The 25,952-nt window shown below is 49.4% G+C and overlaps 2 protein-coding genes across 10 annotated transcripts; both read left to right on the plus strand.

The window, feature by feature from the left end:
* The first annotated feature begins 5,610 nt into the window (after positions 1–5,610).
* RBM3 (RNA binding motif protein 3) lies at positions 5,611–9,386 on the plus strand. Its single transcript, XM_001493739.7, has 7 exons — positions 5,611–5,883; positions 6,486–6,605; positions 6,866–6,972; positions 7,616–7,721; positions 7,823–7,916; positions 8,374–8,460; positions 8,800–9,386. Exons 2-6 carry the CDS (start codon positions 6,503–6,505, stop codon positions 8,432–8,434), a joined length of 471 nt encoding a protein of 156 aa, XP_001493789.1. The 5' UTR covers positions 5,611–5,883; positions 6,486–6,502; the 3' UTR covers positions 8,435–8,460; positions 8,800–9,386.
* A 9,370-nt stretch (positions 9,387–18,756) lies between these two features.
* Positions 18,757–25,501, plus strand: WDR13 (WD repeat domain 13). 9 transcript variants are annotated; one of them, XM_023633258.2, is made up of 10 exons: positions 18,757–18,931; positions 19,275–19,354; positions 20,074–20,280; positions 20,900–21,009; positions 21,128–21,258; positions 21,866–22,173; positions 22,941–23,121; positions 23,225–23,366; positions 24,705–24,823; positions 25,232–25,501. In XM_023633258.2, exons 3-10 carry the CDS (start codon positions 20,275–20,277, stop codon positions 25,414–25,416), a joined length of 1,182 nt encoding a protein of 393 aa, XP_023489026.1. In that variant the 5' UTR covers positions 18,757–18,931; positions 19,275–19,354; positions 20,074–20,274; the 3' UTR covers positions 25,417–25,501. The 9 variants fall into 9 exon arrangements, with proteins under 9 accessions (XP_023489026.1, XP_023489025.1, XP_023489019.1 ...); XM_023633257.2 differs by having other exon boundaries at positions 18,764–18,931; positions 19,275–19,469; positions 20,040–20,280; XM_023633251.2 differs by having other exon boundaries at positions 18,785–18,931; positions 20,040–20,280.
* Positions 25,502–25,952: the final 451 nt, after the last annotated feature.

Here is a 25,952-nt window from a genome sequence, read left to right on the forward strand (position 1 = left end):
AATGAAAGCCCAAAGAAAGTTGGGATACCCATTCTCATAGATAACAAAATAAAATTTAAGATCACAAAAGATAAAGGACATATTGACAAAGAAGATACGTCTGCCATAAACACACACTCCTAAGAAGCCCTGAACATTTTCAAGCTTGACATATGATTTTATATATATATATATACACACACACATATATATAAAAAACATGTATGGCATATATAATATATGTATCTCCCTCACTTAGCAAATGGAGAAGCCTCCTGTTATGCTTACTCTTAGCAATTGCAAAAATAGACCTTGTTAGGGCACAAAGAAAGCCTCAGTGAATTCAAAAGTGTCAGTATTAAGCATGTTCTCTGACCATAATGCAATAAAATTAGCAATAATAAAAAGTTTTTTTAAAGCCCCATTTTTGGAAAGTAATTACTAAATAACCCTTGGGTGAAAGAAAAAATCGTAAAGGAACTTTAGCAATATTTAGAACTAAATATTAAGAACACTATGTTCAAAATTTTGGGGACCCAGCAAAATTAGTCAATAGAAGAAAATGTATAGCTTTACATTTATCAGGAAAGAAGAAAGATTGAAAAATAAATGATCTGCATTCAACTCAAGAACTTGGGAAAAAAGAGAAACAAACCCATGACTCCGTGAGTCACAGGAAATAATGTAAGGAAGGAAATGACTGCAATAGAGAATTTAAAAAGTAATGATAAAGAATAACAAAATAAAAAGCTGGTTCTTTGCAAATATTAATGATAGGCCTCTGCCAAGACTGCTTTAAAAGAATGCAAAATACACAACAAAAAGAGGGAAAATTACAGACACAAAAAGAGGCTAAATATTGTAAGCTAATGCATTTGAAAACCTAGACGAAAGGCCTAAGTTTCTGGAAAAATTAAAGTGTGCTCAAATATCAAGTTTTAAGAAAAACTGAAGTGATAGTCAAAGACACTCCATCTCATTGTAACAAAACCTTCAGGCCCAGACCCAAATGGTTTTGCAGATATAGTTATATCAAACTTTCAAGGAACTGTTAATTCCCAAATATACAAATTGTCCCAGAAAATAGGAAAAGAGCAAATGCTGCCCATCTCATTTTTTGAGGCTAGTATACTCTTGATTCTAAAACCAGATGAGAAAGATACAAGACAATAAAATTATAGACCCATTTCACTTAATATAAATGCTGAAATTCTAATAAAATATTAGCTACCTGAATTCAACAGTGTATTTTTTTAAAATCACAAGTAAGATTTATCCCAGGAATGCAAGCATGATCCAAATTCGAAAATGAATGAGTGACCACATTAATAAAGTAAAGGGGGAAATCATGATAATCTCAAAGCAGAAAAAAATATAAAGTTCAGTACCTGTTTATGATATTTTAAAAAAAGAACTCCTAGCAAACAAAGTAAGAGTAGAAGAGAACTTCCTTAACTTGATAAAGGTTTTGTGCCAAAACTTACAGCAAAAATGCCTAATAGAGAAATTTTAAATGCATTTTCCTTTTAAGATTAGGAACAAGGCAAGGATGTTCGCTCTCAATACTACTAGTTAGTATACAACTGCTATTGCTGTAAGGAAAGAAAGAGAAATGAGGTATCAGTTTTGGAAGGAATTGATAAAGCCCATTTGCAAATGATAAGACTGACTACCTGAAAGAACCAACAGAATGATCAGAAAAGCTGTTAGGACTAGTAAGGGAGTTCAGCAAGGTTTCCAGATCAACCTATAAAAATCAAAAGCATTTCTCTATAGCAGCAATAACCAACAAGAAAATAAAGTATCTTGGAAAGAATTTAATCAATACAAAAGACCTCTGTAAGAAAAAAAATTAAACTCTAATAACAAATAGATCAGCTGAATAGAGGAGAGACATTTCCTGCTCTTTGCTGGGAAGATCGGGTTAAAACAATAAACAGTTATTATCTCACACAGTTTCAGAGGGTTAGAATACCAGGAGTGGCTTAGCTGGGTGGTTCTGGCTTAGGGTCTGCCATGAAGTTGCAGTCAGGATGCGGATGGTCTGCAGTTATTTGAAGGCTTGACTCCACTTTCAAGAAGGCCTACTCACATAGCTGTTGGCAGGAGGCCTCAGGTCCTCCATAGGGCTGCTCATGACATACCAGCTACCAAACCACAGAAAGAGCAATCTAGGGGCTGGCCCCATGGCCGAGTGGTTAAGTTCATGCGTTCTGCTTCAGTGGCCCAGGGTTTCACCGGTTCGGATCCTGGGCACGGATATGGCACAGCTCATCAGGCCGTGCTGAGGCAGTGTCCCACATGCCACAAACTAGAAGGACCCACAACTAAAATATACAACATGTACTGGGGATATTTGGGGAGAAAAAGCAATTTAAAAAAAAAAGATTGGCAATAGTTGTTAGCTCAGGTGCCAATCTTTAAAAAAAAAAAAAGAAAGAAAGAAAGAGCAATCTGTGTGAGAGAGAGTGGGAAGCCAAAGTGCCTTCTATGACCTAGTCTTGGAAGTGACATGCTCACTCTGTGCACTACAAGTGAGTCAATAAGTCCAGCCTACACTCGAGAGCAAGGGAATTAGGCTCCAACTCTTGAAGCCAGCAGTATCAAGGAGTTTACAGACATATCTTAAAACCTCCACAGGTAATGTTATTAAAATGTTATTTCTCCCCAAATCTGTTAATTCAATGCTATTTCTCCCCAAATCTATTAATTCAATGCAACCCCAGCAAAACTTCCATTACTGTTTCTAGAATTGCAATAAACTTACATTATGATTTGGAATAATGAAGGACTAGGGACAGCTAAGATAACTTTCAAGGGGCTGGCCCCGTGGTGGAGTGGTTAAGTTCACACACTCTGCTTTGGTGGCCCAGGGTTTTGCCAGTTCAAATCCTGGGTATGGACATGGCTCTGCTCATCAGGCCACTCTGAGGCGGTGTCCCACATGCCACAACTAGAAGGACCCACAACTAAAAAATACACAACTATGTACCAGGGAACTTTGGGGAGAAAAAGGAAAAAATAAAATCTTTAAAAAAATAACCTTCAAAAAGAAGTTATGACGGGAACTTGCCCCACTAGATATTAAGACATACTAAAGGCGTTAGTAATTAAAGAAAAAAAAACTGATATTGGCCTAAGTAGACCAAGGGAACAGAAAAAAGGGCTCAGAGACACAGCCGTGTATCTATGGAACTTAATATATGATATAAGTGGTACCACATACACAAAAGGGTGAGACAGACTGTTTAGCAGTTGGTGATGGGACATCTGGCTCATGATATGGAGAAAAATAAAACCAGATCCCTACCTCACACCACATACAAGGATGGACTCTAGATGGATTAAAAACCTAAATGTGAGAGCAAAACTATAAAGTTAATAGAAGAAAATATAGAACATCTTTGTGACCCGGGGGAAGAGAGGGATTTCTTTAAAAGCACAGATCATAAGGAGGAAAAATTGATAACATGGAAATTTTTTTTAAAAGATTTTATTTTTCCTTTTTCTCCCCAAAGCTGCCAGGTACATAGCTGTATATTTTTAGTTGTGGGTCCTTTCAGCTGTGGCATGCGGGACGCCTCCACAGCTTCGCCCCACGAACGGCGCCATGTCCTCGCCCAGGATCCGAGCAAGCAAAACCCTGGGCGGTGGGAGCCAAGCGCAGGAACTCAACCCCTTGGCCCTGCCCGGCCCTGATAATATGGAAATTAAGGATCTTTATTCAATTAGGATACTACTTAGAGTTAATTACACAAATGTCAGAGTGGGAGAGGCTATCTGCAATTTCCAACACCCAAGGGATTTGTAATTACACTATGTGAGGGACCCCTGAAAATCAACAAGAAGAGGAATATGGGAATTTGTCCAATAGAATATGAATATGAACAAGCAACTTACATGAGAAAACCCAAAATCAAACAAGCACATGAAGAGTACCCAAAATTATCATTAATCATTTAAAATACAAATTGAAAAACTAATGAAATACGACGACTACTGTTAGACTGGAAAATTTTTGAAAGTTGGATAATGCTAAATCTTGCAGAGACGGGAATGTGGGTATCTTCATACATTGCTCCACCCATTCCAGACAACAATCTGGCACTGCTTACAGAAATTAAGTGCGTACATCCCCTATGACCCAGCAATTCTTCTCTAAGTATACATCCTAGAGGATTTTCACACCGTCCCATAAGGAGGCGTTTACAAGGCATTACTTATTGAAAATAATATAGGTGTTGGAGGCAACCCAAGTGTCCTTGTTGGGAGTGCCTAGGGGTAAGATGATGCAGTGTATGCACACACTGGAGTTTACGGCAACCATCAGAAGCAACAGACAGATTAGATGTGCCCATAACAACACAGATGGGTCTGAAAAACAATGCTAGATAAAAAAAAAAGTAAAAAACCGAATGACACCACCATTTACTTTAAAAGCATAGACGAAAATGCAGATTTTATATGAAATCACGCAAAAAGATCACATTAAACCAAATAAAATGGTTAACCGTGGGAGAAAAAGAATGATAGCTAAGTGCAGGAATAAAAAAGAATAAATAAAATGAGGGGCTTTGCATGGAACAGCAATGACAATATGTCATGAACTGTGAAATATGATCAGAGCTCAGACTCTTTGAGAGGCAAACAAGTACCTCTCTTTTGCATGAGGGCTCAGATTCCACGAGGGCTACCTAAGGCCAGTATGTATGTGGACAGTATGAAATCTATTCACGTCCATCCTGGGCATAGGAGGTCTGCATATGGCAAAAGCCAGACAAGTCCATTTTGTGGATGGTAGCATACTGTACTCCAAAAGTTAACAAATTTGGTCTGTGTCGGGGAGGGGGGGCTGACCGTTAGAAGGCTAAACAAGTCCTTTCTACGGATAAGAAATTTAGAGTCTCTGAGGGCAAACTAACCCATTCTTCCTTGATGGGGAGCTTAGAAATGAAAAGTCTGTCAAATTCATTCGCTGTAAAAGTAGCTCAGACACTCTGAAGGCTGGAGAAAACCAAATTGTACAGTGGGTTCAGACACTTCTTGATTTGGATAAGTCCATCGTGTGTTGAAAACTCTTTCTGTGGATCCAGAGCTAAGCAACACTGAGTGACAGCAAAACTTGTTCTGTGGATTGGGATTTACTCCCTCTGAAGATCGGAGCATCCTGTTTTGTAAAAGACACCTCAGGCAGTCTAGTGGCGGGGAAATCAAAAGACTGGCTTCAGGAGGCTGTCAGATAAGGATGAGGGAGGAAGTCAGAAATGAGAAGTAGTGACACCAGGGAAAAGGGTCCATTACTAGATATTGGGTAGAGAAGAAAAGGCAGGGGTCAGGATCAGATACTAAGAAAACGTAGGGTCTGATGTTAAAGACTGTGAAGGGTGACGACATCAGGGACAGAGGGGGATCAAACATGAGGTTAGAGGACTAGAAGAGGAGGAGGTTATCAGAGGACTGTAATTATATCGTCCGGGACCTAAAACAAGATAACTGAGATGGCGAGGAAGATCTCAGAACCAATGGGAGAAATGATGTCAAGAACCGTGAGGGTGATGTCAGGGACAGAAAGAAGTGAGAGCCAAAAGGGTTGCGCGGAAGGGATGAAGACGGCTGGGACCGTGGAGGAGTGATGACGTCACGGTGCACCAATCGCACGAAACGCGCCTCCATTCCCGGAAGCCTACCGAGCGCTTCGCTCCCTTCGCTTTGCTGTCCTTTCCTCCCACCCCGCCCCTCGCTGGCCCCAGCCAATGAGCGCGCACGCCCCCGCGCACTGGGGAACGTCCTGTGACGTGTCCGCTACGTGCGCTTTATCAAGCGTCTTCCCGCGCGGCAACCTCCCCAGTCTGTCTGCTCCTCGGCGGCGGCTGCTGTCTTGGTCTCTTACGCCTTAAAGCCCAGGTAAGCAGAGGCTTGCTTGCGGCGCGGCCGCTGCTCGCCTCACTGATGTGTGCTGCGCCGGCCGAGAGCGGGGTGCGCGAGGGGGGAGAGTAGCGGCTTCTGACACGTAGGCTTGGGCTTCTCCGGGGCGGGCGGGTGTCGTGCTCGGAGGTGACACTTTGCGTTGGGGGGCAGCCTGGCGCGCTGTATCCGAGAGCAAGGGATGCCAGGAGCGGCTGGCGGCGTGGGTGGCAGCGGTGACCACGCGACGGCCAACACCTGCGGGCCCCGCTTTTGCCCACGTGACCGCCGCCATCTTGTTCTGCGGGCGCAGGAGGAACGCAAGGGTGTTCCGGGCCTGCGCGGCGGCACAAAATGACGGGCGTGGCGGCAGGGGATGTTGTGGGCATGCGCGAAGGCGGCCCCCAAATGGCTGCCAGTCTGAGCCGGCCCCCAGCATTCCCGCCTTTTCGACCTGCCTTCTCGGGCTGTCCTTAGTTACCCCGTATTTTGTTTCTCGGGGCTATTTTCTGTTCTCTCCATCCTTTTTCACTTCTCCAATCCCTGTCTCCTTCCTCCCGCCTCCACTGTGGCCCCCGCCCTTCTCCGTGCTCTCACCCCAGCATTCGAATTCACTGCCATGTCCTCTGAAGAGGGGAAGCTCTTCGTGGGAGGGCTCAACTTCAACACCGATGAGCAGGCTCTGGAAGACCACTTCAGCAGCTTCGGGCCTATTTCTGAGGGTGAGAAGTGGGCCAGACCCGTGGTGGGGGGTGGTGAGAGGAAGTCTGGGACCCTTGCATCTCAAGAAATATGGAGAGAGAAGATCAGGACCCCAGGCCTTCACATACTTAATTCCTTTTTTGGTTCTAGGCTTAAAATGTAGTTTGAGGCTCAGGAGAAACCCGATAACTTGGAGTTGAGGCTTGGTGGAAGGGGCCCATTCCCCCTATCTGACATCTCTTGCTGCTTTTCCTCTTAGCCATCTCTCTTCCTTCCCCAGTGGTCGTTGTCAAGGACCGGGAGACTCAGCGATCCCGGGGTTTTGGCTTCATTACCTTCACCAATCCAGAGCACGCCTCAGATGCCATGAGAGCCATGAATGGAGAGGTGAGGCCTCCTACCTGCATAGGGGCCCTGCCCCGATCTGTCGCTTCGACCATTCTTTCTGTTTTTCCCTCTGTGTCTGCTAGGGGCAGCGCGGCCACCAAGCCCCGCAGTGCCCACTCACAGGAGCGTGACTGCCTTCTGTTCTAGGGGGTGGAGGGCAGCGGCAGACAGAGCCGGGCTGCCTGGGAGGCGACGACTGGTCCTGCATGAGGCCGAGAAGCCACCTGTGGATGGTTGACCTGCCCTGGGCTTAGGTAGTAGAGTCTGCAGACCTGCGGGCCTGGCCCGGAGAGGACCTCGTGAGTCTTCTGGGATGGACTCGGAAGCCTCAAACCAAGAGAGGTGTCTATCTAGCCCTAATAGTCGGGCAGCTTAGAGGAGTGGGGAGGAGAACTCAGCCTGAGTTCAGTCAAGATGTAAGTAGTAGCAGGGGGAACACGGTGGATTCAGGTCGTTTTGTGGGATTCTCTAGCTCCCAATAAAGCCATTCTGGTCAAAGGAGCTTGTTCTGGAACGCGGCACCCAGAACCTGGTGCCCAGCAGGAGTTTCTGGGCTGTTTTGCCCACCTGCCCTGCCCACTCTCCCCTCACTACTGCCCTGTCTGACCGCCAACCCATCCTCCTTGTGTCTCCCTACACCTAGTCTCTGGATGGTCGCCAGATCCGTGTGGACCACGCAGGCAAGTCGGCCCGGGGAACCAGAGGGGGTGCCTTTGGGGCCCACGGGCGTGGTCGCGGCTACTCCAGAGGTAAGTGCAGTGGTAAGTTTGATCATGGGGTATGGGGAGAGCCACCTGTTAGTGGTCTGTGTCTGGACAACAGCCATTTAAATCTTTCTTATCTGCTGCAGGTGGTGGGGACCAGGGCTATGGGAGTGGCAGGTATGACAGTCGACCTGGAGGATATGGATATGGATATGGAAGGTCCAGAGACTATGGTGGCAGGTGGGTAGCCAAGAGGTTGAGGTACTTTGGTGGTGCTACTTCCCTCTCCCTAAAAGCTTGGGCGCCTGAGTGCTTGTACATGTCTTACCTTGGTGTTACTAGCGTTTGCTTTTACAAATTGTGATGAAACTGTAAAAACAAGTTATGTATAGTGCATTAATAAATTGTGAGGGTATGATTGCACTATATGGTAGATCTGTTTTTTGCATCGTGTTGGTTAATTGTGAGTCTACATTGCATTTAATGTTTAATATGACTTAATGTTATGTGTAAGTTATATATCACATAGTTATGTGATTTGTATACCACATTCACGTGCTTGATATATTTTATGTGTTAAAGTTTATATTATAGTGCATATAAAATATGACAGGATATGTAAATGTATATGGTTTTTCATATTGTCAGGGAGTGTGTGATACATTCCTGTAACACTAGCGTGTATGTTTTTTCCCAGAAACCAGGGTGGTTATGACCGCTACTCAGGAGGAAATTACAGAGACAATTACGACAACTGAGATGAGGCATGCACACCTAATTGTAGGTGAGACTTGTATGGGACAGCTGATCAGACCTTTGTCCACCAGCCCTGTCATGTTCCTCTCGTTTCCTCCTGCCTGCACACACTTCACCTGGCCCACCTGACATCATTCCTAGGCCTCCCTTACTCTCAAGTGCCTGTCAGGACTAGTATGTTTGCAGGGGTGGGGGCGGGGATCTGCAAACCTGTCTCCCCTGTAATCTTTTTCTCCTGCTAGGCATGGAGGAGATGAAGGGGTATTCCTGTTGTCCAGCCCTCAGTATCTTTATCAGCCCTGGGAGGTGAACATGTTAGCCTATTCCTTCCCAATATCACAAGTCTCCCCCTTCTTACTGTTCTCAGATACACAAGGAATAAAACTTCTTCTGATCCAGGATCATCCCTCCAAATGGCTGTATTTATAAAGATTTTTGGAGCTGCACTGAAACAGCTGTTTTAGTATGTCAACTTCTGTTTTTGAATTGAGCTCCCAAGGTAGCTTGTTAAAGACCTTTTAGAAAGCTCCATGTGTTTTTTACAGTTTTTCTCCCATTTAAAAACAAATTCTGGAACGTTTGTAGAGTGTGGGTATTTTTCCTTTTACCAGTTTTTTAGTTTGGGCTCTCAGGATTGTTGGTCTGACAAAAAATGTTTGGCCAGACTTATGTTTTAAAAAATCATGTGCGTCTAGGAACATTGTAAAAACGTGTGCACAATGTTTATCATGGTTTGGAAGCAATTTCTGAATGTAACTATAAGAATCAAGAACATGATTACTTGGAGATGTTTTTTACTCAAGATCACTGCCCTGGTTATATAGAAGTTTCTTAAAAATATTTGTGAATGTCATTTTTTTTTCTAATACTGGAAGAAAAAAAATATTCTGTTGTGTCTCATGTAGTGTTTAGGATGTCCTTCACGGAGATGATTAAAAAGTTGAAACCTGAAAACAAGTTGACGTCGATAGTGCTTTTTCCTTACTCGACCCAGTTTACAAATTAAAAATACAGGGAGATGAGGCGGAGGGAGGCGTTGAGGGGGGTGGACAGGAATTGCCAAAAAGGGTAGAGGCCTTGAATTCACAGTTCGGTTGAGTTTGGGATTGGTTTGGGTATAGGTGACATCCCCTTATGGCTGGAATTGGGTTTCCTGAGATGGTCTTCTGATCCCATTGTCCTGATCAGTGTCAGCTTGGGAATCAGACTGCTTGGGTTTGACTCTTCCCTAGCTTCTCTGAGCATCAGGTGGGTACCCTTCTCACAGGATTGTTTATCTGGCAGGAGCTAAACCCTACGTTAAACAGTTGTTCCAGTTCCTTCCCCTGAAATCATGGTGGAGGAGGTCCGTCACCTTGGTGTGAGGGACATGAGAGAATCCTGGTTAGAAAACAGTTCTGAGGGCCCAGACTCTATTCAGATTCCAGGATTCAAATCCAAGCTGTGTTGCTTCCCAGCTGTTTGACCTTGGGTGAGTCTAACGTCTGTGCCTCCGCCTCATGGGCATTTTATTTTACATTTTCTCTTGAGGGTTAGTGCATTTAACAGGCATATACAGCCATTGAGAAAGTTGGCAAAGCCCTCAGTCACCGGGATTCTGTCTTCAGTGGGAAAGTGAGGGAGCCTTCGCAGGTGGTGTGGGGTGGCGGTGGCCCAGTCTGGTTTGGAACCTCCCGCTGGTCTTAGTTCCTCAGTTCTTTTCCCTCTAGTTGTGGTTCTGATGGCTATATTGGAGGCCCATGGGCTTTTATTCTTCCACTTGGAGTTTCTGATCACTTGTGTCCCTGGCTTCACCTGGCTGATGTCAACCAAGTACCACCAGATTGCAAGTTCCAGGACTTCCTCAACTGTCTTATTCCTGTCATTCATGGGCATGTGTCAGTGGGCTGAATGTGTCCCCTCAATTCATATATTGAAACCCTCCCCGCCCTAATATGATGGTATTAGGAAGTGAGACCTTTGGGGAGCGATTAGGATTAGATGAGGTCATGAGGGTGCGGCCCTCATGATGTGCTTAATGTTCTTATAAGAGTCATGAGGAGACTTCCCTCCTCTTCTGCACTCCACCGTGTGAGGATACAATGAGAAGTTGGCGGTGTGCAACCTGGAAGAGGCCCCCACGGAACCTCAACTGTGCTGGCAGCCTGATTGCAGACTTCCAGCCTCCAAAACTGAGCGTTTTCTATTTCTAAGGCACCCGGTCTACAGTACTGTTCCAGCAACCTGAACTGACAGACTGCATGGGTCCTTGTATTGTGAGAGTCCCAGTTTTGGCAGCCTGCCTCCTGGGTCTCCTAGTTAGTTGGGAAAGGTCCCAAGCATCCTTCCTCCCACGCAAACAGTGAGGAATTTGCTTTGGCAGGTGGATGGAGACTCGGACTTCTTAGACCTGCCTGGCCCACTGAGCCAGGCGCAGGCAAAGGGGTATTGTGGCTACTCCCACCAGTGAAGGACTTGGTCTAGGGAGGCGTTGTGTGCTGGGCCTTGAGGGAGCTAAGGTAGTGGGGCCGGCAGGAACACCATTACTGCTTTGTAGGTGGGTAAATGGGGGGGCATCTCTATTCCTTGCCCCTCTGGAAGTAAAGTGTCCCTTTCACCAGTAGTGTGGCAGGAGACAGGATCCCATAATCCAACACAGAGTTCCTGCAACAAAATGTTACCCTAAGTGATGTCAATGAAGACCATAAATAGTCTCCTAGACTGAATAAACTTGATCAACCTGCTCTGCCTTCAATTTCCAAAGGTGTGTTATAATCCAGCCCAGGGAGGCCCAGTCTCTTGCTGTTTATTTGCTCTAAGGAAAGGGGCCCAGAGGATTCAGTGTTGGTGTTTCTCTTGCGCTACAATGGTTGAGTGAGAAAATTTCCAGACACGAGATTCGCTTTGACCTGAATCTCACCAATGTGCATTTCCCAGGAACCCACTGAGACCAGACACTCCTCAATGTTCAAAGGTGCCTTCAGAGCCTATGAAGACTGGCCAGGGGGCCTACAAATACTTGTGATACCTCCATACCCCATCTATTTCAAGGTCCAGAAGAAATCCCAAGCCCCGCCCCTCCTACGCCCAGTGGGCCAGAATCACTTTTCAGACCCTGCTTCCTACCTTAATTCTGCCTCAGGTTCAACATGTGTAAAATGGGAGTAATAGTGCCCACCTCGTGGGGGGGTTAAGGATATTAAATGTGATGTGTTTTAAATAAGGTAGGTCTGCAGTACTACCCCCACACCCTTGTCCTACATTCTGGATTTAGGGGTGTAGAAAACTTTGAAGAAGCTTTTAAAGGGGCCAGCCCTGTGGCCGAGTGGTTAAGTTCGTGTGCTCCACTTTGGAGGCCTGGGGCTCACAGGTTTGGATCCAGGCGCTGACCTACACACTGCTCAAGCCATGCTGTGGCAGTGTCCCACATAAATAGAGGAAGGTTGGCACAGATGTTAGCTAAGGGACAATCCTCACCAAAAGAAAGTTGCTGTGAATATTTTAGATATGCAAAAAAGCATGTTGGACAATGATCAGTAGCCAGTATTTCTTACCACTCCTCTGCTTATCAAGATAAAAGATGCTGCAGTCCCTGCCCAACTGTGTTCTGTTTCCAGCCCCCAAGCTTCCCTGGGCTACCAAGGGCCACGATCCTTTATCATTCAGAGTGCACAAAGATCTGAAAACCACAAGTGATTTTTCCAAAGCTTGTGACAAGATCTGACCTGAAGCCTTTCATGATCTTTATTTTTCCCACTTAGCGTGAATATGCCTGCAGTATATTGGAGGAAGTCTAGTGTTTGGTTATGGAGAGCTGCCCTAGATCCTATGGGGTTTGGGGTTTACAGTGGCAGTGGATGCACAAAGAAAGTTAAGGGTTCTAAATTGTTAAAAACAATCCGTGGCATTGTTCTACATAAATATTTCTAATATGCTGTCAAGTCAAACTTCAATTTTAAGCTTTAAGTAAAACTAAGCTCTGGAAGTTTCCTCTTCTAGTTCTTAATAGTTGTCTGAGCACAGAATTTGCAGTCCCTATTTTAAACTTTATTGCTACAATCCGTAGTAAGAAGTACACTTTTCTTTGGGGTCCAGTCCATTATTTGTCTATCTAAGTGAAAGAAAGGTTTAATGAATGAAATGTGCAAAAGTCGTTTATTTCTTTGAACAAGACAGCTGGCCGTAAACCACTCAGATGCTCATGGAGCCTGCAGTTTGAAAAATGCTGTGTGTTTAATAAGTTAAAAAGGAAACTGTTAGGGGTGTGGGTGGTTGGATCCCCACGTTGCTGTGGGAGGTGGGCAGTGTCAGCTGGCTTTTGCTGGCCTTCCCTGTGCCCAGAGCCCTCCATAGTCGCAGGCATTTCTACTCCAGGGGCTTCAAGAAACCCTGTTCTATAAGTGCCAGCTTCTATTTGTTGACATCTGACATTCCTTAACTAAGCTGGTACTTTGCAGATACTGGCCCTGGAACCCTGTCTTGTTTCCCCTCCCCAGTCACAGCCCTCAGGACCCCTCTGACTTCAGGCAGAAGGACCATCCCTTTGCCCAGCACCGGAGGTCCTGCCTTCCCTCCTCCATACGCAGAACCTCTAAAAACCCATCTCCTCATCTGTAAAATGGACAGAGGTAGCCCATTCACTGAGTTGAGACATGGGAAACACCTAGAACAGTGTCTGGTAGTTCAACGTGGTCAGTAACTTAGCATTTGTTATGTGTGCCATAGGGACATAGCGATGGATATGCTGCTTTCCCTCAGGAATCATACTGGTGGGCTCTGCGGACGATGAAGGAAGAAGCTGGTGTACCGTGTAGCGTGAGGGAGTGGCAAGCATTAAGAAAAACAAAGAGGGATGGCATGTGCTGTTGTACACAGGATGATCAAGGAAGGTGACTCAGGAGGTGACCTTCCAACAGACTGGAAGATAGAGGGAGAGTTGCAACGTGTAGGGGAGTGGTTCCGTCGTGGTGCTCTGGCTGCTCTGCCCGTCTCCACGTAGGCCAGCTGATCTCAGTGACTGGCAGAACACCCTGTGACCCTCAGAACACAGCTCGACAGGCCGCTTCTTTCTCACCTCCATGTTGACCAAGAAGGCCATCATGAGACGGTTCCTCATCACCCGAGGTTCTGGTGAGGTATGAGGCTTCCTGTCCCTCGCCACCCAGACTCAGCTGTAGAACTGCTTAGCATGGAATTAGCTCCTCTGTAACAGGGTGTCCCACTTTTCCTGCTGCTGTCATTTGGCCCCTTTTGTTTCGGTGTTACCCAGCATGAGGGACATGAGCTGGCATGTGTGGCTAGTCTTGCTTTTGCTCTCTCTGTTAAAGTAGCAAACATCTGAATCGAATGAGGGCTCATTTCTCTACCAGCCAAATCTGTCAGCTTTGCCTTGCCTTGCCATCTGGGAGAGGAGAATTAAGAGCAAAAGGAAAAGCAAGTGCAAAGGCCCTGAGGTGGCAGCTTGCTTGGGGTGTGTGAGGAACGGCAAGGAGGTCAATGTGGCAGGAGCAGAGTGAGCAAGGGGGCCAGTGGCAGGAGGTGAGGTCGGAGAGGCAACAGGGGCCTGGTCCTTTAGGGCCTCGCTGGCCACAGGGAGGACTTTGGCTTTTTGTCTGAGAGAGAGAGAGCCATGACAGGGGTCGGAGCAGAGGAGGGCCGTGGGCTGACTTGGATTGTAACAGGACTCTGGCTGCTGTGAGGACAGATGGCGAGGGGCGAGGGGCGAGGGCAGAAGCAGTGAGGAGGCTGCTGCAGTGGTCCAGGCCTGGGATGGCAGTGGTGGCGGTGGACACGGACAGGAGAAGTCAGATTCTGGATAAATTCTGAAGGTGGAACTGACAGGATTCGCTGACAGATCATGTGAGGGGAGTGGGATGAGAGGAAGCGCTTGTTAGGAATCTGTACTGGAGGAGCTCACACAGAGGCATGTGGTGGTTGGTGTTAAATGGCGTAGTGGTTAAGAGCACGGACTCTGGAGCCAGGCGGCCTGGGTGTAACCCAACTCCCATCGCTGACTGACTGTGACCTTGGGCTGGTCACTTCATTTGTTGCCTCCATTTCCCATCGGTGACAGGGGACAATAACAGTACCGACTTCGTCGGGTTGTGAGGATTGAAGAAAGTTCCCTACGTCTGTCGAAGCCTCAGAACAGTGCCCAGCTCGAGGCGCTCATTCTTAGTAATAGTACTGTGGGGTGAGTAGCAGTGTTCGCCGAGTGAGTGCACAGGAGAGCGCTCCAGATCCCAGGAAACAGTTGGTGTAGCTTTCAAAGGACGTGCAGGAAAGCCAGATGGCTGCAACATAACGTGGAGGAGTAGGTGCAATGAGGGACGGAGTCGGAGAGGAGGCCTGAGAGAGCAGCTTCTCGCAGCCGCCGGCAGCCACCGTGGACTGCGGGGTGGATCTACCAGTGCAGGAGGTGGGGGGAGAGAGGAGTGGAAATGCATTTGGGACTCGACGTGGGGGACGGACAGAGAGAGGAGAGAGAGATGAGGCACTACTGTCAACACTAATGGCCCATTACTAGGGGTTGGTGGCTTCTGGTGTCCAGGGTAAGAAACTGAGTCCAGTTCTACATCCTGCCTGGGTCCAAATGCTAGTTCTAATCTTCCCCACATCTGTGGCCGTGGGCAGTAAGGCCTTCCAGGGTTCGCTTTCCTCACCTTCACAGTGGAGCTAAATGCGGCACCTACCTCATTAGAGGAGTTGTGACAGTTACATAAGATGGATGTAGTGTAAGAGCTGGGTAAATGCAGGCTGTCACCAAAACCAGGCGGGGACTGTGCCAGGAAAGCAAGGGTGGCGTGACGTTTGAAAAGCAATGAGATGTAGTTCAGTGTCTTAGCAGAACAAATGGAAGAATCAAGGGCTGTGCCCATTTAGCTGTGGCCGGGGACTGAGGTACCAAACCCGGGTCCAGTCCTTCTCAGGCCCGCAGTCTGACCTTGAATCCCTCACTGGGTAAGTAGACTTGAGATCTTAAGAGCAGAGCGACCCCAGTCCCAGCCTTGGGAAGTGACTGTCCCCCTCTGAGTTGGTCACTAACCGGCCTCACTGGCCTTAGCCGCACATTCAGAGTCCAGAGCTTTGTGTATCTGGCTCCTTTTCATTCAGGTTCCAGCTTAAATTTATTTCTCATCCCTCCCCTCTTCCCCCACTGCTCAGCAACACTAACCAAATTACTATTTTAATGAGAGTAAGTACCAGTTTCTTCAATGATCTTCTTTATCATTTGTCTTTCTGGCTGGAATGGCAGCTCCGTGAGAGCAGGGACCATTTGTCTGAGTTTCTGCTGTTTCCCCAGCGCCTGACCTGGTCGGGGCTTGATGAAGATGTGTTAGAAGGCCGGCTTGCTATTTCACCGTGCCAGGGCTGCTCCAGTGGTCTGAGGCTGTTCCTGGCTGCGGGAATCTTGTTTCTGACTCAAGCCCTAGAGAGATCACCATTAAGACTTTGGAGAATGTGAGAATTTCGGCTTCAGAGGCAAATGTTTTCCCATCAAGAAATGGTAAAATTTAAGTCATGACTTACTGTCCAATCCCCACTTGTCCCATTTAGGAAGAAGCTTCAGGGATGAGATAAGGGCATAAGGACTCAGTGTCTACACTCCAGTGACACCTGAGCTCCGTGTCTCCTCCCATTCTGGTCTCTAGCCTTGATTCTCAGCATACCTTTGTCACCCGTGCCACCCAGGCTTTCCCTCAAATCATACTCCTTTTTGTTCCCGAGGGTGGGGCCCAACTTCAGGTTTCCTTTTAGCCTATGTTAGTTATAAAAAGCAAGCACAGCCAGTGTGGGCCAGTGCTCATCTTTGCGTTTCTCAACTTGGGGGGCCAAATCGGCAGGAGGTGCATGAAGGAAGGAGGAGTCTGGAAAAGACATGGCCTCTGCCTGTTTCTGCCACCACTTGAGTCACTATAGTGATGTGGCGTTATCTTCAAACAGCTCTGGCTTTTCTGTCCAAATCTGCTTTTGTCTGTTCATTTGGGTAGGATCCTCAACCGTACCTTGGACAATAAAACAGCCCCGGATCCTGGTAGAGTGAATGGGACTTGTGGTCCCCCATGGGCTTGAGCTTCCTTTCTAGATGACACGATTGTAACAAAGGTCACTTGCAACCTCCAGGAACTACTGATGACTTGATACCCCCAGGCCCGAGACCCCCCTTTCCCCACCCACTGACCTGCTATTCGTGCAGATAAACTCTGCCCCTTTCTCTCCAAGCTTCCAACAAAGTCAAAGCGCCTTCTGACATCAGCTTGTTGAAAACCCATTTTAATCCAATGAGAGTGTGTAAATATTTAAAACAAAAACTGAAAAAATGCAAAGCACATAAATGCAAGAGGCAGCTGTGGTCATTCTAGATCATCATTTCCGCACCAGATCTACATCTGGCATGTGGATCTGTTATTGGGAAAAGGTTTTTAAACAGCTAACAGTAGTCAACATATAGTGGGTATTTTCTCTGTTCGAGATGCTAGTCTAAGCTTTAAAAGTATTAACTCATTTAGTATTCACAATAACTATGAGGCAGTTTTTCTCAGATGAGGAGACAGAGTCACAAAGGGGTTAAGTGACTTACCCAAGGCCACCTAGCTCCTAGTTGGCAGAGCCTGTGGCTAAGTTACACTGCCTTCTGCAAAGTACTGTACTGCCTCTCGGAATAATAGCAAAGGTCACACAACAGATGTTGTTATGGACACTTTCTATGTGTTAATAACAAATTCATACTTAAAATAACCCTGTCAATTAAGTTGCTTTATCTAGTATCTTAGAGTCTTATAGGAATGAAGTTTTAAAAATAATTTTTGAAATTTTAACATATGAATATTGTGAAAACAACAACAAAAGAATCAATTCCGGCAGTGAGACAGTACATCTTCCTGGCACCCCTGACCGTCCTGTGGTTTCTTCCCACCGTGTTTCTTTGGAAGCTGAGTGGTGTGGTGAAGGGGTGGGCTCTGTCCAAGAAGGGGTGGGCTCTGTCCAAGAATGGGAAAGGCATTGATTATAGCATCCTTTATGGTAGAAAAAGAACTTGGAAATAAACCCAATGCTGGTCACAAATAGGGGACCAGTTCAATAAAATGTCACCCTGGAACACTCTGGGCTTCAAATTTCCTCATCTGTAAAATTGGGATAGTAATGGGACCCACGACATTCAGTTATTAGGATTAAATGGATCAAGACATCTAAATCTCCTTGAACAGTGCCCAACACATTGTCCAATAAATATTAGTGGTTACACATTTGTGCAGTGAAAATAGTTTATTCTTTATCAATCATGAAATAGAAGGATATTTAATATCCTGAAAAGACACCAATAGCTTAGTTACATGGACAAGGAAGATGCTAAGTCAATACAGTACAATGTAGTCTGGTTTTGTTGGAACACAAAAAAAGGGCAATACATTTTTGGATGTGTCTCCTTGTTTCAGGTAGCTCTAAAACATTCAAATTACTGTATTTGTTATAAAAACTGTGAAAAATAACAGTTTTAATAGTTGTGTCAGTTGATGTTAAAAAATCCAATAGCGGGGGCATGGCCAAGTGGTTAAGTTCGTGGGCTCTGCTTCAGTGGCCCAGGGTTTCGCCCGGTCGGATCCTGGGCGTGGACATGGCACCGGTCGTCAGGCCACGTTGAGGTGGCATCCCGCATGCCACAACTAGAAGGACCCACAACTAAAAATACACAGCTATGTACTGGGGGGCTTTGGGGAGAAAAAGGAAAAATAAAATCTTTAAAAAAAAGATCCAATAGGAAGCTACTAAACCCTGCATTTCAACTTTGTAAATTGTGTATCCTGATCATAGTAAGATGGATAGTTAGAGATGCAGCTTCCTGTTGGAACTGAAATAAGGATGATTCGGATAGCCTCCTAGGATCCAAACCCCAAAGCTTGTTGTGCCTAATTATGTCTGCCTTTAGAGACTCACGCCCAGACCAAGCTTCTCCACCCCTCGCCTCAGAATGGACTCTTCTCATCCCAGGAGCGTCCAGAGGCCGATCAGTCACTCTAAGAACTGGAAAACTTTCTAGCGGCCTCTGCATGTGTAACTTTAATTTTTTCTTCTGTGCTTCAAATCTTGCTTGGCCAAGATTGTGCTGCTAAAAAGCAGCTTATACCACTCTTTCAAAAGAAAGTCGTGTTTCTTTTTTTTTTTGAAAGTCGTATTTTTTATTTCTAGTGAGTGATTCACATACTCGTCCCTGTCCCTGTGGCTCTTGGACATTATTCTTGTGTATACAAAAAGTGCCATTAGGGACTGAGGTGGGTAGAACTTCAAGGGCGGGGCCTCCATCCCTGTGCGAGAAGCTACTGTCCCTTAGTGCGCCTGCGTGTTTCTTCCACGCCTTAGGGAGGACTCCTATCGATTCGCTCTGTTCTCGGCAGCGCTTCCTGGCAGCAGGCGGCCATCTTGCCTAGAGCCTGAAGGAGGGAGAAGAGAGACAGAAGAAAAGGGCGACACTGATCTCAGGGCCGCCCCGGGGGCCTCAAGAGCGGGAGGCAGCCCCGGAGGTGGTCCCTGATCCCGGGCCCTGCTCTTGGACCCGAGAAGGGAAGGCGGGGGGCGGGGGGGCGGCAGGATGGGTGGGGAATGCCAAGGATTGCTAGGCGGGGGGAGGTGCGTTGCTATGGCGACCGGGGAGGGGCGGGATCTGAATCGCTGCTGTGAGTCATCCGGGCGCTGCCGGGGAAGGGCAGGGCTGGGACGATGACCATGCTAACAGCCGGGTGGGATTTCGCTACATCCTGGCGTGAAGGGACTCGGTGCCTATGGCAGAGATCGCCTGGCGGAAGGGGCGGAACTAGATCCCTTCACTTGAGACGCTGACGTCCCAGGCCCTCCCTTGTCCTGCAGGCTCCCGCGGGCGGACACGCCAGAAGAGGAGGCCGGGGAATGGCCGCGGTGTGGCAGCAGGTCTTAGCAGTAGACGCGAGGTGAGGCGTGGGGTCGGAGCCCATGGGAACGGAAGTTACTGTGGTGCATGCGCAATGGCGATAAGTGAGGCTGGGCGGAGAACTTGCCTTATGCGGCTGTATTGGCACGCCGAAGGTGAGCATGCGCAGTAGCAGGGTGTGGGGGCTTGCCCGCTGTGAGAAGGGCTGGCCAGAGGGTCGTAAATAGCATGCTGGGAAAAATGCAGTCAAATGTGGGCATGCGCAAAGAGATTGTGTTACTAGAGCCTTTGGGAGGGGGCGATGGAGCTCAGGCTGGTGACATCCTGTTCCCCACCATTGCCCCCCCAGACTTCTCTTACCGTCATCACCTCCCCAGTCTGACCCCATTACCATCCCATACTGACCCCCACCATTGCCCCACACTAATGCCCATCACCATATCAGACTGACCCCTGTTATTGTCTATACTGACTCGGTCGCTCCATACTAACTCCAGCAGAGCTGCACACTCCCACCATTGTCCCCACACTGACCCAATCGGCATGCCCATTATTACTGTAGACTCACCCTCATCTCAGCACTAGAGGTACCCCCATCACCACGGCTGATTACTTGCCTTCCACACCCCTCACTGCCACACACCTCATTCTCCTTCCTTGTCCCCTGAGCTGATTGATTCCCTCTGTCCTGTGCCTGCTGCCCGCCCTGCCTCCTGCCATCCCAGGTACAACGCGTACCGCACACCAACGTTTCCACAGTTTCGGACACAGTATATCCGGCGGCGCAGCCAGCTACTACGGGAGAATGCCAAGGCGGGGCACCCCCCAGCGCTTCGTCGGCAGTACCTGAGGCTGCGTGGGCAGCTGTTGGGCCAGCGCTACGGGCCCCTGTCCGAGCCAGGCAGTGCTCGTGCCTATAGCAACAGCATCGTCCGCAGCAGCCGCACTACCCTTGACCGAATGGAGGTGAGCTCCTCCCCAGCCACCTGCCGTGCACACCACCTGCCTCCATGTATGTTTACTCAACAGACTCGTCAAGCACCTGCTGTGTGCGAGGCTCTGTTCCAGGCTCTAAGGATGAGCAGAGGGCAAAAAGAGATAATAGATAAGTCACTAAACAGACAATGAACAAGTTAAACAGGTCAATAAATGTAGCAAACCACATAAACGAGTCAGTAGTGATCATGGCTTATCGTGAGAGGTGCTAAGATGGAAAAAATAAAGCAGACAAGGGATAAAGCAGGACTGGTGTGGGGGATAGAGGGGGGTGATGAGAGAGGGCCTCTTGGAAGAGGTGGCAATTGAGCTGAGACTTGAATGAAGCAGAAGACTGAGCCAAGTGGTTTTCTGGAGAAAGAGTGTTCATTCTTCATTCATAGAACATTTATTGAGTGTCTCCTGAGCGGGGCAAGGGCAGGAGCAGGGGAACTGGTGCAGAGGCCACCACGGTAGTCCTGGCAACGGCAGTGGCAGTGGACAGGGTGAGAAGGGCTCTGGTTCTGAGTCTATTTTGAAGACTCCGGACCTCATGGGTTCTTGAAGGCAGTTTTTAAGATGTGCCCACGCCGAGCCTCTCTGTTTGCAGGACTTTGAGGATGATCCTCGGGCCCTGGGGGCCCGTGGGCACCGCCGTTCCGTCAGCCGAGGCTCCTACCAGCTGCAGGCACAGATGAACCGCGCCGTCTATGAGGACAGGTATGCACCACGGGAAACCGAGGGCTGAGGCTTTGTAAGGAGGAGAAGGGCTACGAGGCAGTGACAGCCTGAATGCTAGCACTTACCTCCTGTTACCCCTACTCTTACTGGGGCCCAGGCCCCCCGGTAGCGTGGTACCCACATCAGCGGCAGAAGCAAGTCGAGCCATGGCTGGGGACACATCGCTGAGTGAGAACTACGCCTTTGCGGGCATGTACCATGTTTTTGACCAGCACGTGGATGAGGCAGGTGAGCCAGTAGGTGGCGGGTCCCATCACCACAGATTTGCCCAAACTGTCACAACTACCCAGCGCCTCCTTATCTTTAATACCAAGTCTCTGGCCCACCTTTCAAGGAGGAATTCCATCCATAAAACGTTCTGCAGAACCAAAAGCCCTCTGCAAAGTGGTCTGCAAAACCTCACCGCGCTGTCTGCTGCAAAGGAGCTCAGCAGCTCGAAAGAGCACTTTGCAGAAGGCGTCTGGGTTGTGAGTCACTTGGAAGAGTTCCAAGCCTTTGCTGCAGAGAGATCCCCTCGCAAAGGACAGAGTGGGTTTTGCAAACTGCCAAGACCTTGGTGATTGTAAGGTACTTGCTGAGATGTAGGAGCCTTTTCACATTGCGGAAGTCTTTTGCAATCTATAAGGTACCTGCTAAGATTTAGGTATTTAGAGAGCTTTTGGCAGAGGGCCTTCTGGGGTTCCAACTCCTTTTCTCAGCCAAGGAAAGCCCTTGGCTGAGGCCACTGTGCCTGGTGCAGTGGGTCCTGGCCCGCCCCCCACGTGGCAGAGCCTTTCATAAATGGAAGCACCTGGAGAGTGTGCTGACTCCCACAAATGGCTCCCTGGCATTGCAGTCCCCAGGGTGCGCTTTGCCAACGATGACCGGCACCGCCTGGCCTGCTGCTCCCTCGATGGCAGCATCTCGCTGTGTCAGCTGGTGCCCGCCCCGCCCACTGTGCTCCGAGTGCTGCGGGGCCACACCCGTGGTGTCTCCGACTTCGCGTGGTCTCTCTCCAATGACATCCTCGTGTCCACCTCACTTGATGCTACTATGCGCATCTGGGCCTCTGAGGACGGCCGCTGCATCCGGGAGATCCCTGACCCCGACGGCGCCGAACTGCTCTGCTGCACATTCCAGCCAGTCAACAACAACCTCACTGTGGTCAGGCTCCAGGGTGCCCGTTCACCGAGGGCGGGGGTGTCGGGCCAGGAGGGCTGTCCCAGGGAATCAATGTAGAGGGGCCCCTTCTAGGCCATTGCCACGATCCTTCTCTGATCAGACTCAGAGGGAAACGGGTCAGAATGGGGGCATGCAGTTCTCAGTCTGGGATGGCCTCACCGGGGTGGACTCTGGGGGAATGGTCAGGGGGCAGGGTCGCACATCTGGCACCCCTTCATCCCGTCAGCAGGAGTCCTACCATTTTCCAACTGCAGGGGCTGCTGGTTGGGGAGCAGGATTACTGGTCAGAAAGCTTGTCTGGTCTCAGTGGCAGTCCCACTGTGGTTCAACCCCAGGAGAGTCAGAAGGCAGGGGAAGCAAGTGAAGTCTGGCCTGGCCCTGAGGGGAGGGAGGGGCTGGCCGCTGGGCTTATGCTCTGAGATCCTTCCAGTTGCATCAGCAGCCGCTGCCCCAGTGTAGTCAAGCCTCCGGAAAGGACCAGTCAGGGAGCAGACGAGCTGTTATCATGGGCCTGGGGTGGCCCTGTGGTTTGCTGACCATGGAGGGTGCTGGCCCAGGGGTGGCATTATGGGTCTGAGACCCTTTAGTTCTGGGAGCAGCTGTCTACTCTGGTCAGATTGCAAGAGGGGCTGGCTCAGAAGATTACAGGCCTGAGTTACCGTCTAGTCTACCCGCCACAGCCCCACTGTGGTCAGACTCAAGGAAGGACTGGCTGAGAGCAGGATGATGGTGTGCGGTCTCACCCACAGGTGGGGAATGCCAAGCACAATGTGCATGTTGTGAACATCTCCACTGGCAAGAAAGTGAAGGGTGGCTCCAGCAAGCTGACGGGCCGTGTCCTCGCTCTGTCCTTTGATGCCCCTGGCCGGCTGCTCTGGGCGGGTGATGACCGCGGCAGTGTTTTCTCTTTCCTCTTCGACATGGCCACAGGTAGGCAGGCCCAGGCCTGCGTCTGGGTGCCTGCTCGCCCTCCCGCCCTCCCGGTGCGCAGCCCTCGGCCTTACCTGTGACTCCCCTCCCTGTGTTGCTGCAGGGAAGCTGACCAAAGCCAAGCGTCTGGTGGTGCACGAGGGTAGCCCTGTGACCAGCATCTCCGCCCGCTCCTGGGTCAGCCGCGAGGCCCGGGACCCCTCGCTGCTCATCAACGCTTGTCTCAACAAACTGCTGCTCTACAGGTGGGTCTCCGCGTCCAGGCCGCTCGGAGACGGGGGCCTGCTGCCTCCATCAGGCTGGCAGGCGCCTGTCTCCCTGTCAGCCTAGAGCCGTGTTGGGCCTGAGAACCTGTCTCCCCCAGCAGGTTCATTTCTCACGAGGGGAGGTCCAGTCTCTTTATGATAATGACATCGCTAGTGGCAGTACTAGAACAGGCAGTAGCGAGTGCTGCCATAGCAACTGCTGGGGCCAGGCGCTATTTCCAGCACCTTCTACACATCACCTCATTTAACCCTCACAACCCTGTGTGGTGGGTGCTGTCACGTCCATTTTACAGATGAGCAAACTGAGGCATCAAATAGAATAGGGCCCCCTTAGAGCAGTGGCCTGTGTTCCTTCCTTCTTTTTTTTTGTGGGAGCGTTTTTACTATCCTCACTCACATAGGTCCTGTTACCCAAATGCAGTTCTCGGCCTGGGCCACACACTGGAATGACCTGGAGAGCTTCAAACAGTCCTGGTCAGGCCCCGCTCCAGGCTGGTGGTTTCAGACGCTCTGGGGCGGGACCGGGCTGCAGCGTATTGAAAATTCCCTAAGGGATGTCCAGCCAGGCCTGAGAACCACTGCCTGACGGGATGCTTGCTGTTTTACTATTTTATTTTTCTTCTCCCTTTAAAAAAATTATACACACACACACACATATGTATATGTGCTTATAACTTTTAATTTAAGTACACTCCTAAGTTTTTTACCTATTTCCCCCATCCCCTCCCTTCTCTCCTCCTCCCTCCTGCCACCTTGGCCCGCCCCCGGCCTCAGTAAAGCCTGTTAACAACTTTGTACGTATCTTTCCCTATTTTGGCCTGTCGCCTGGCTCCCTAGGTGTGCACACAGGTCCGCACATTTTTGAAAGGGTCGTCATTTTACAGAAGTGGGCTGCTTCTGCATCCTCCACAGCTCGCTTTTCTCCCCAGACGATGCCTGTGAAAGTGCCCCAGGTCTCCGCGGTGGCGTCAGTCCATCCTTTCGCGTGGCCGTGTGGCATTCCACAGTGCGGGCGCCGTGGTCAGCCATTTCCTCTCTTTGTGCCCGTCCTGACGCCAGGATCTCTTAGAGACTCTTAGAAAGAGGAACTGTGAATTGGCCTCCGGAGGCTGCCCATTTCTGTCCATGGAATCACTTTCGAGCTGTCGCTAATTCACACGCCAACCCATCTTGCCTGGTGTATGCAGACTTCTCAAAACTGGCTTTCATGAGCCTTGAAAAGAACTCGGGCCCAGGGGCGGGGACACAGACTGGCCTACCGTTCATCCCCTTCTGGGGCTGAGACCGCACCCTGACCCGCTCTCCTCCTCCCCTCAGGGTGGTGGACAACGAGGGGACCCTGCAGCTGAAGAGGAGCTTCCCCATTGAGCAGAGCTCACACCCTGTGCGCAGCATCTTCTGCCCCCTCATGTCCTTCCGCCAGGGGGCCTGTGTGGGTGAGTCCCATAGGGTCGGGGTGTCTGGGCGACCGGGAGGGGCAGGGAGCAGGGCTGGGGCTGATCCGGCTCAGACCTCACGACACCCTGCCGCCCTGCCTTCCTGGGCCTCGAGAACGCTCATGCCCAGCAACCTCACACTTGGAGCACAGACCCCCAGACAGCCCAGAAACCTCACACCCTGAGACACAGACGCCCCCCTGAGAGCTCAGAGACCACACATCTGGTGGTAGAACCAATAGGTGACGTGCCATCTAGGGACGGTCCCCCCAGACTGCCCCAGCCACGAGACCTCACACCTTAGACGTAAATCCCTCAACACCTCAGACATCTCAGAGGTTTCATACCCAGGGCACCCCGTTGCCTCCTGCCACACCTCCTAATAGCCTGTCCCTCTCATCTGGGCAGTGACGGGCAGCGAGGACATGTGTGTGCACTTCTTTGATGTGGAGCGGGCAGCCAAGGCTGCTGTCAACAAGCTGCAGGGCCACAGCGCACCTGTGCTGGACGTCAGCTTCAACTGCGACGAGAGCCTGCTGGCTTCCAGTGACGCCAGCGGCATGGTCATCGTCTGGAGGCGGGAGCAGAAGTAGGAGCGTTCCGGCCCCGTCACGGTCCCTCTTCCCAGCCACCTCCTGCTCCAGCCTCGTGTTTGTAAATAAAGTTTCTGTGCTTGTGCCGGTGGCTGGCTCCCGGGTCTGCTGGGGGTGGGCTGGGGGAGAGGGCAGCTCTAGGACCCAAGTTGGAATGGGGTTCACCTACTCATTCGTTCGTTCATTCATACATTCATACATTGATTATGCATTCATTCAGCAACCATTTATTGAGTGTCTGCCACGTCATAGGCACCACTTTAAGTGTTTTACACAGTCATGCATTGGACGGACATTATCGAGCACCTGCCGTGTGCCAGGAACTGTTCTAGACACTAGGGGCTACAGCTGTGACCTAAGCTGACGGAAATCCCTTCCCTCGTGGGGCTTGGGTTCAAGTGGGGGCAGGTAGATGATAGACGAAATTATCTCACAGATCACCTAAGGATGACTTGTGACGGCAGGAGATGGTGTTGCAGCAGTGGGGCTTGGGCTCTTTTTGGTGCTGTGCTCAGAGAAGACGTTCCCGATGGTGA

The sequence above is a fragment of the Equus caballus genome, chromosome X (assembly GCF_041296265.1).
Source record: "Equus caballus isolate H_3958 breed thoroughbred chromosome X, TB-T2T, whole genome shotgun sequence".
NCBI classification, from domain to species: Eukaryota; Metazoa; Chordata; class Mammalia; order Perissodactyla; family Equidae; genus Equus; species Equus caballus.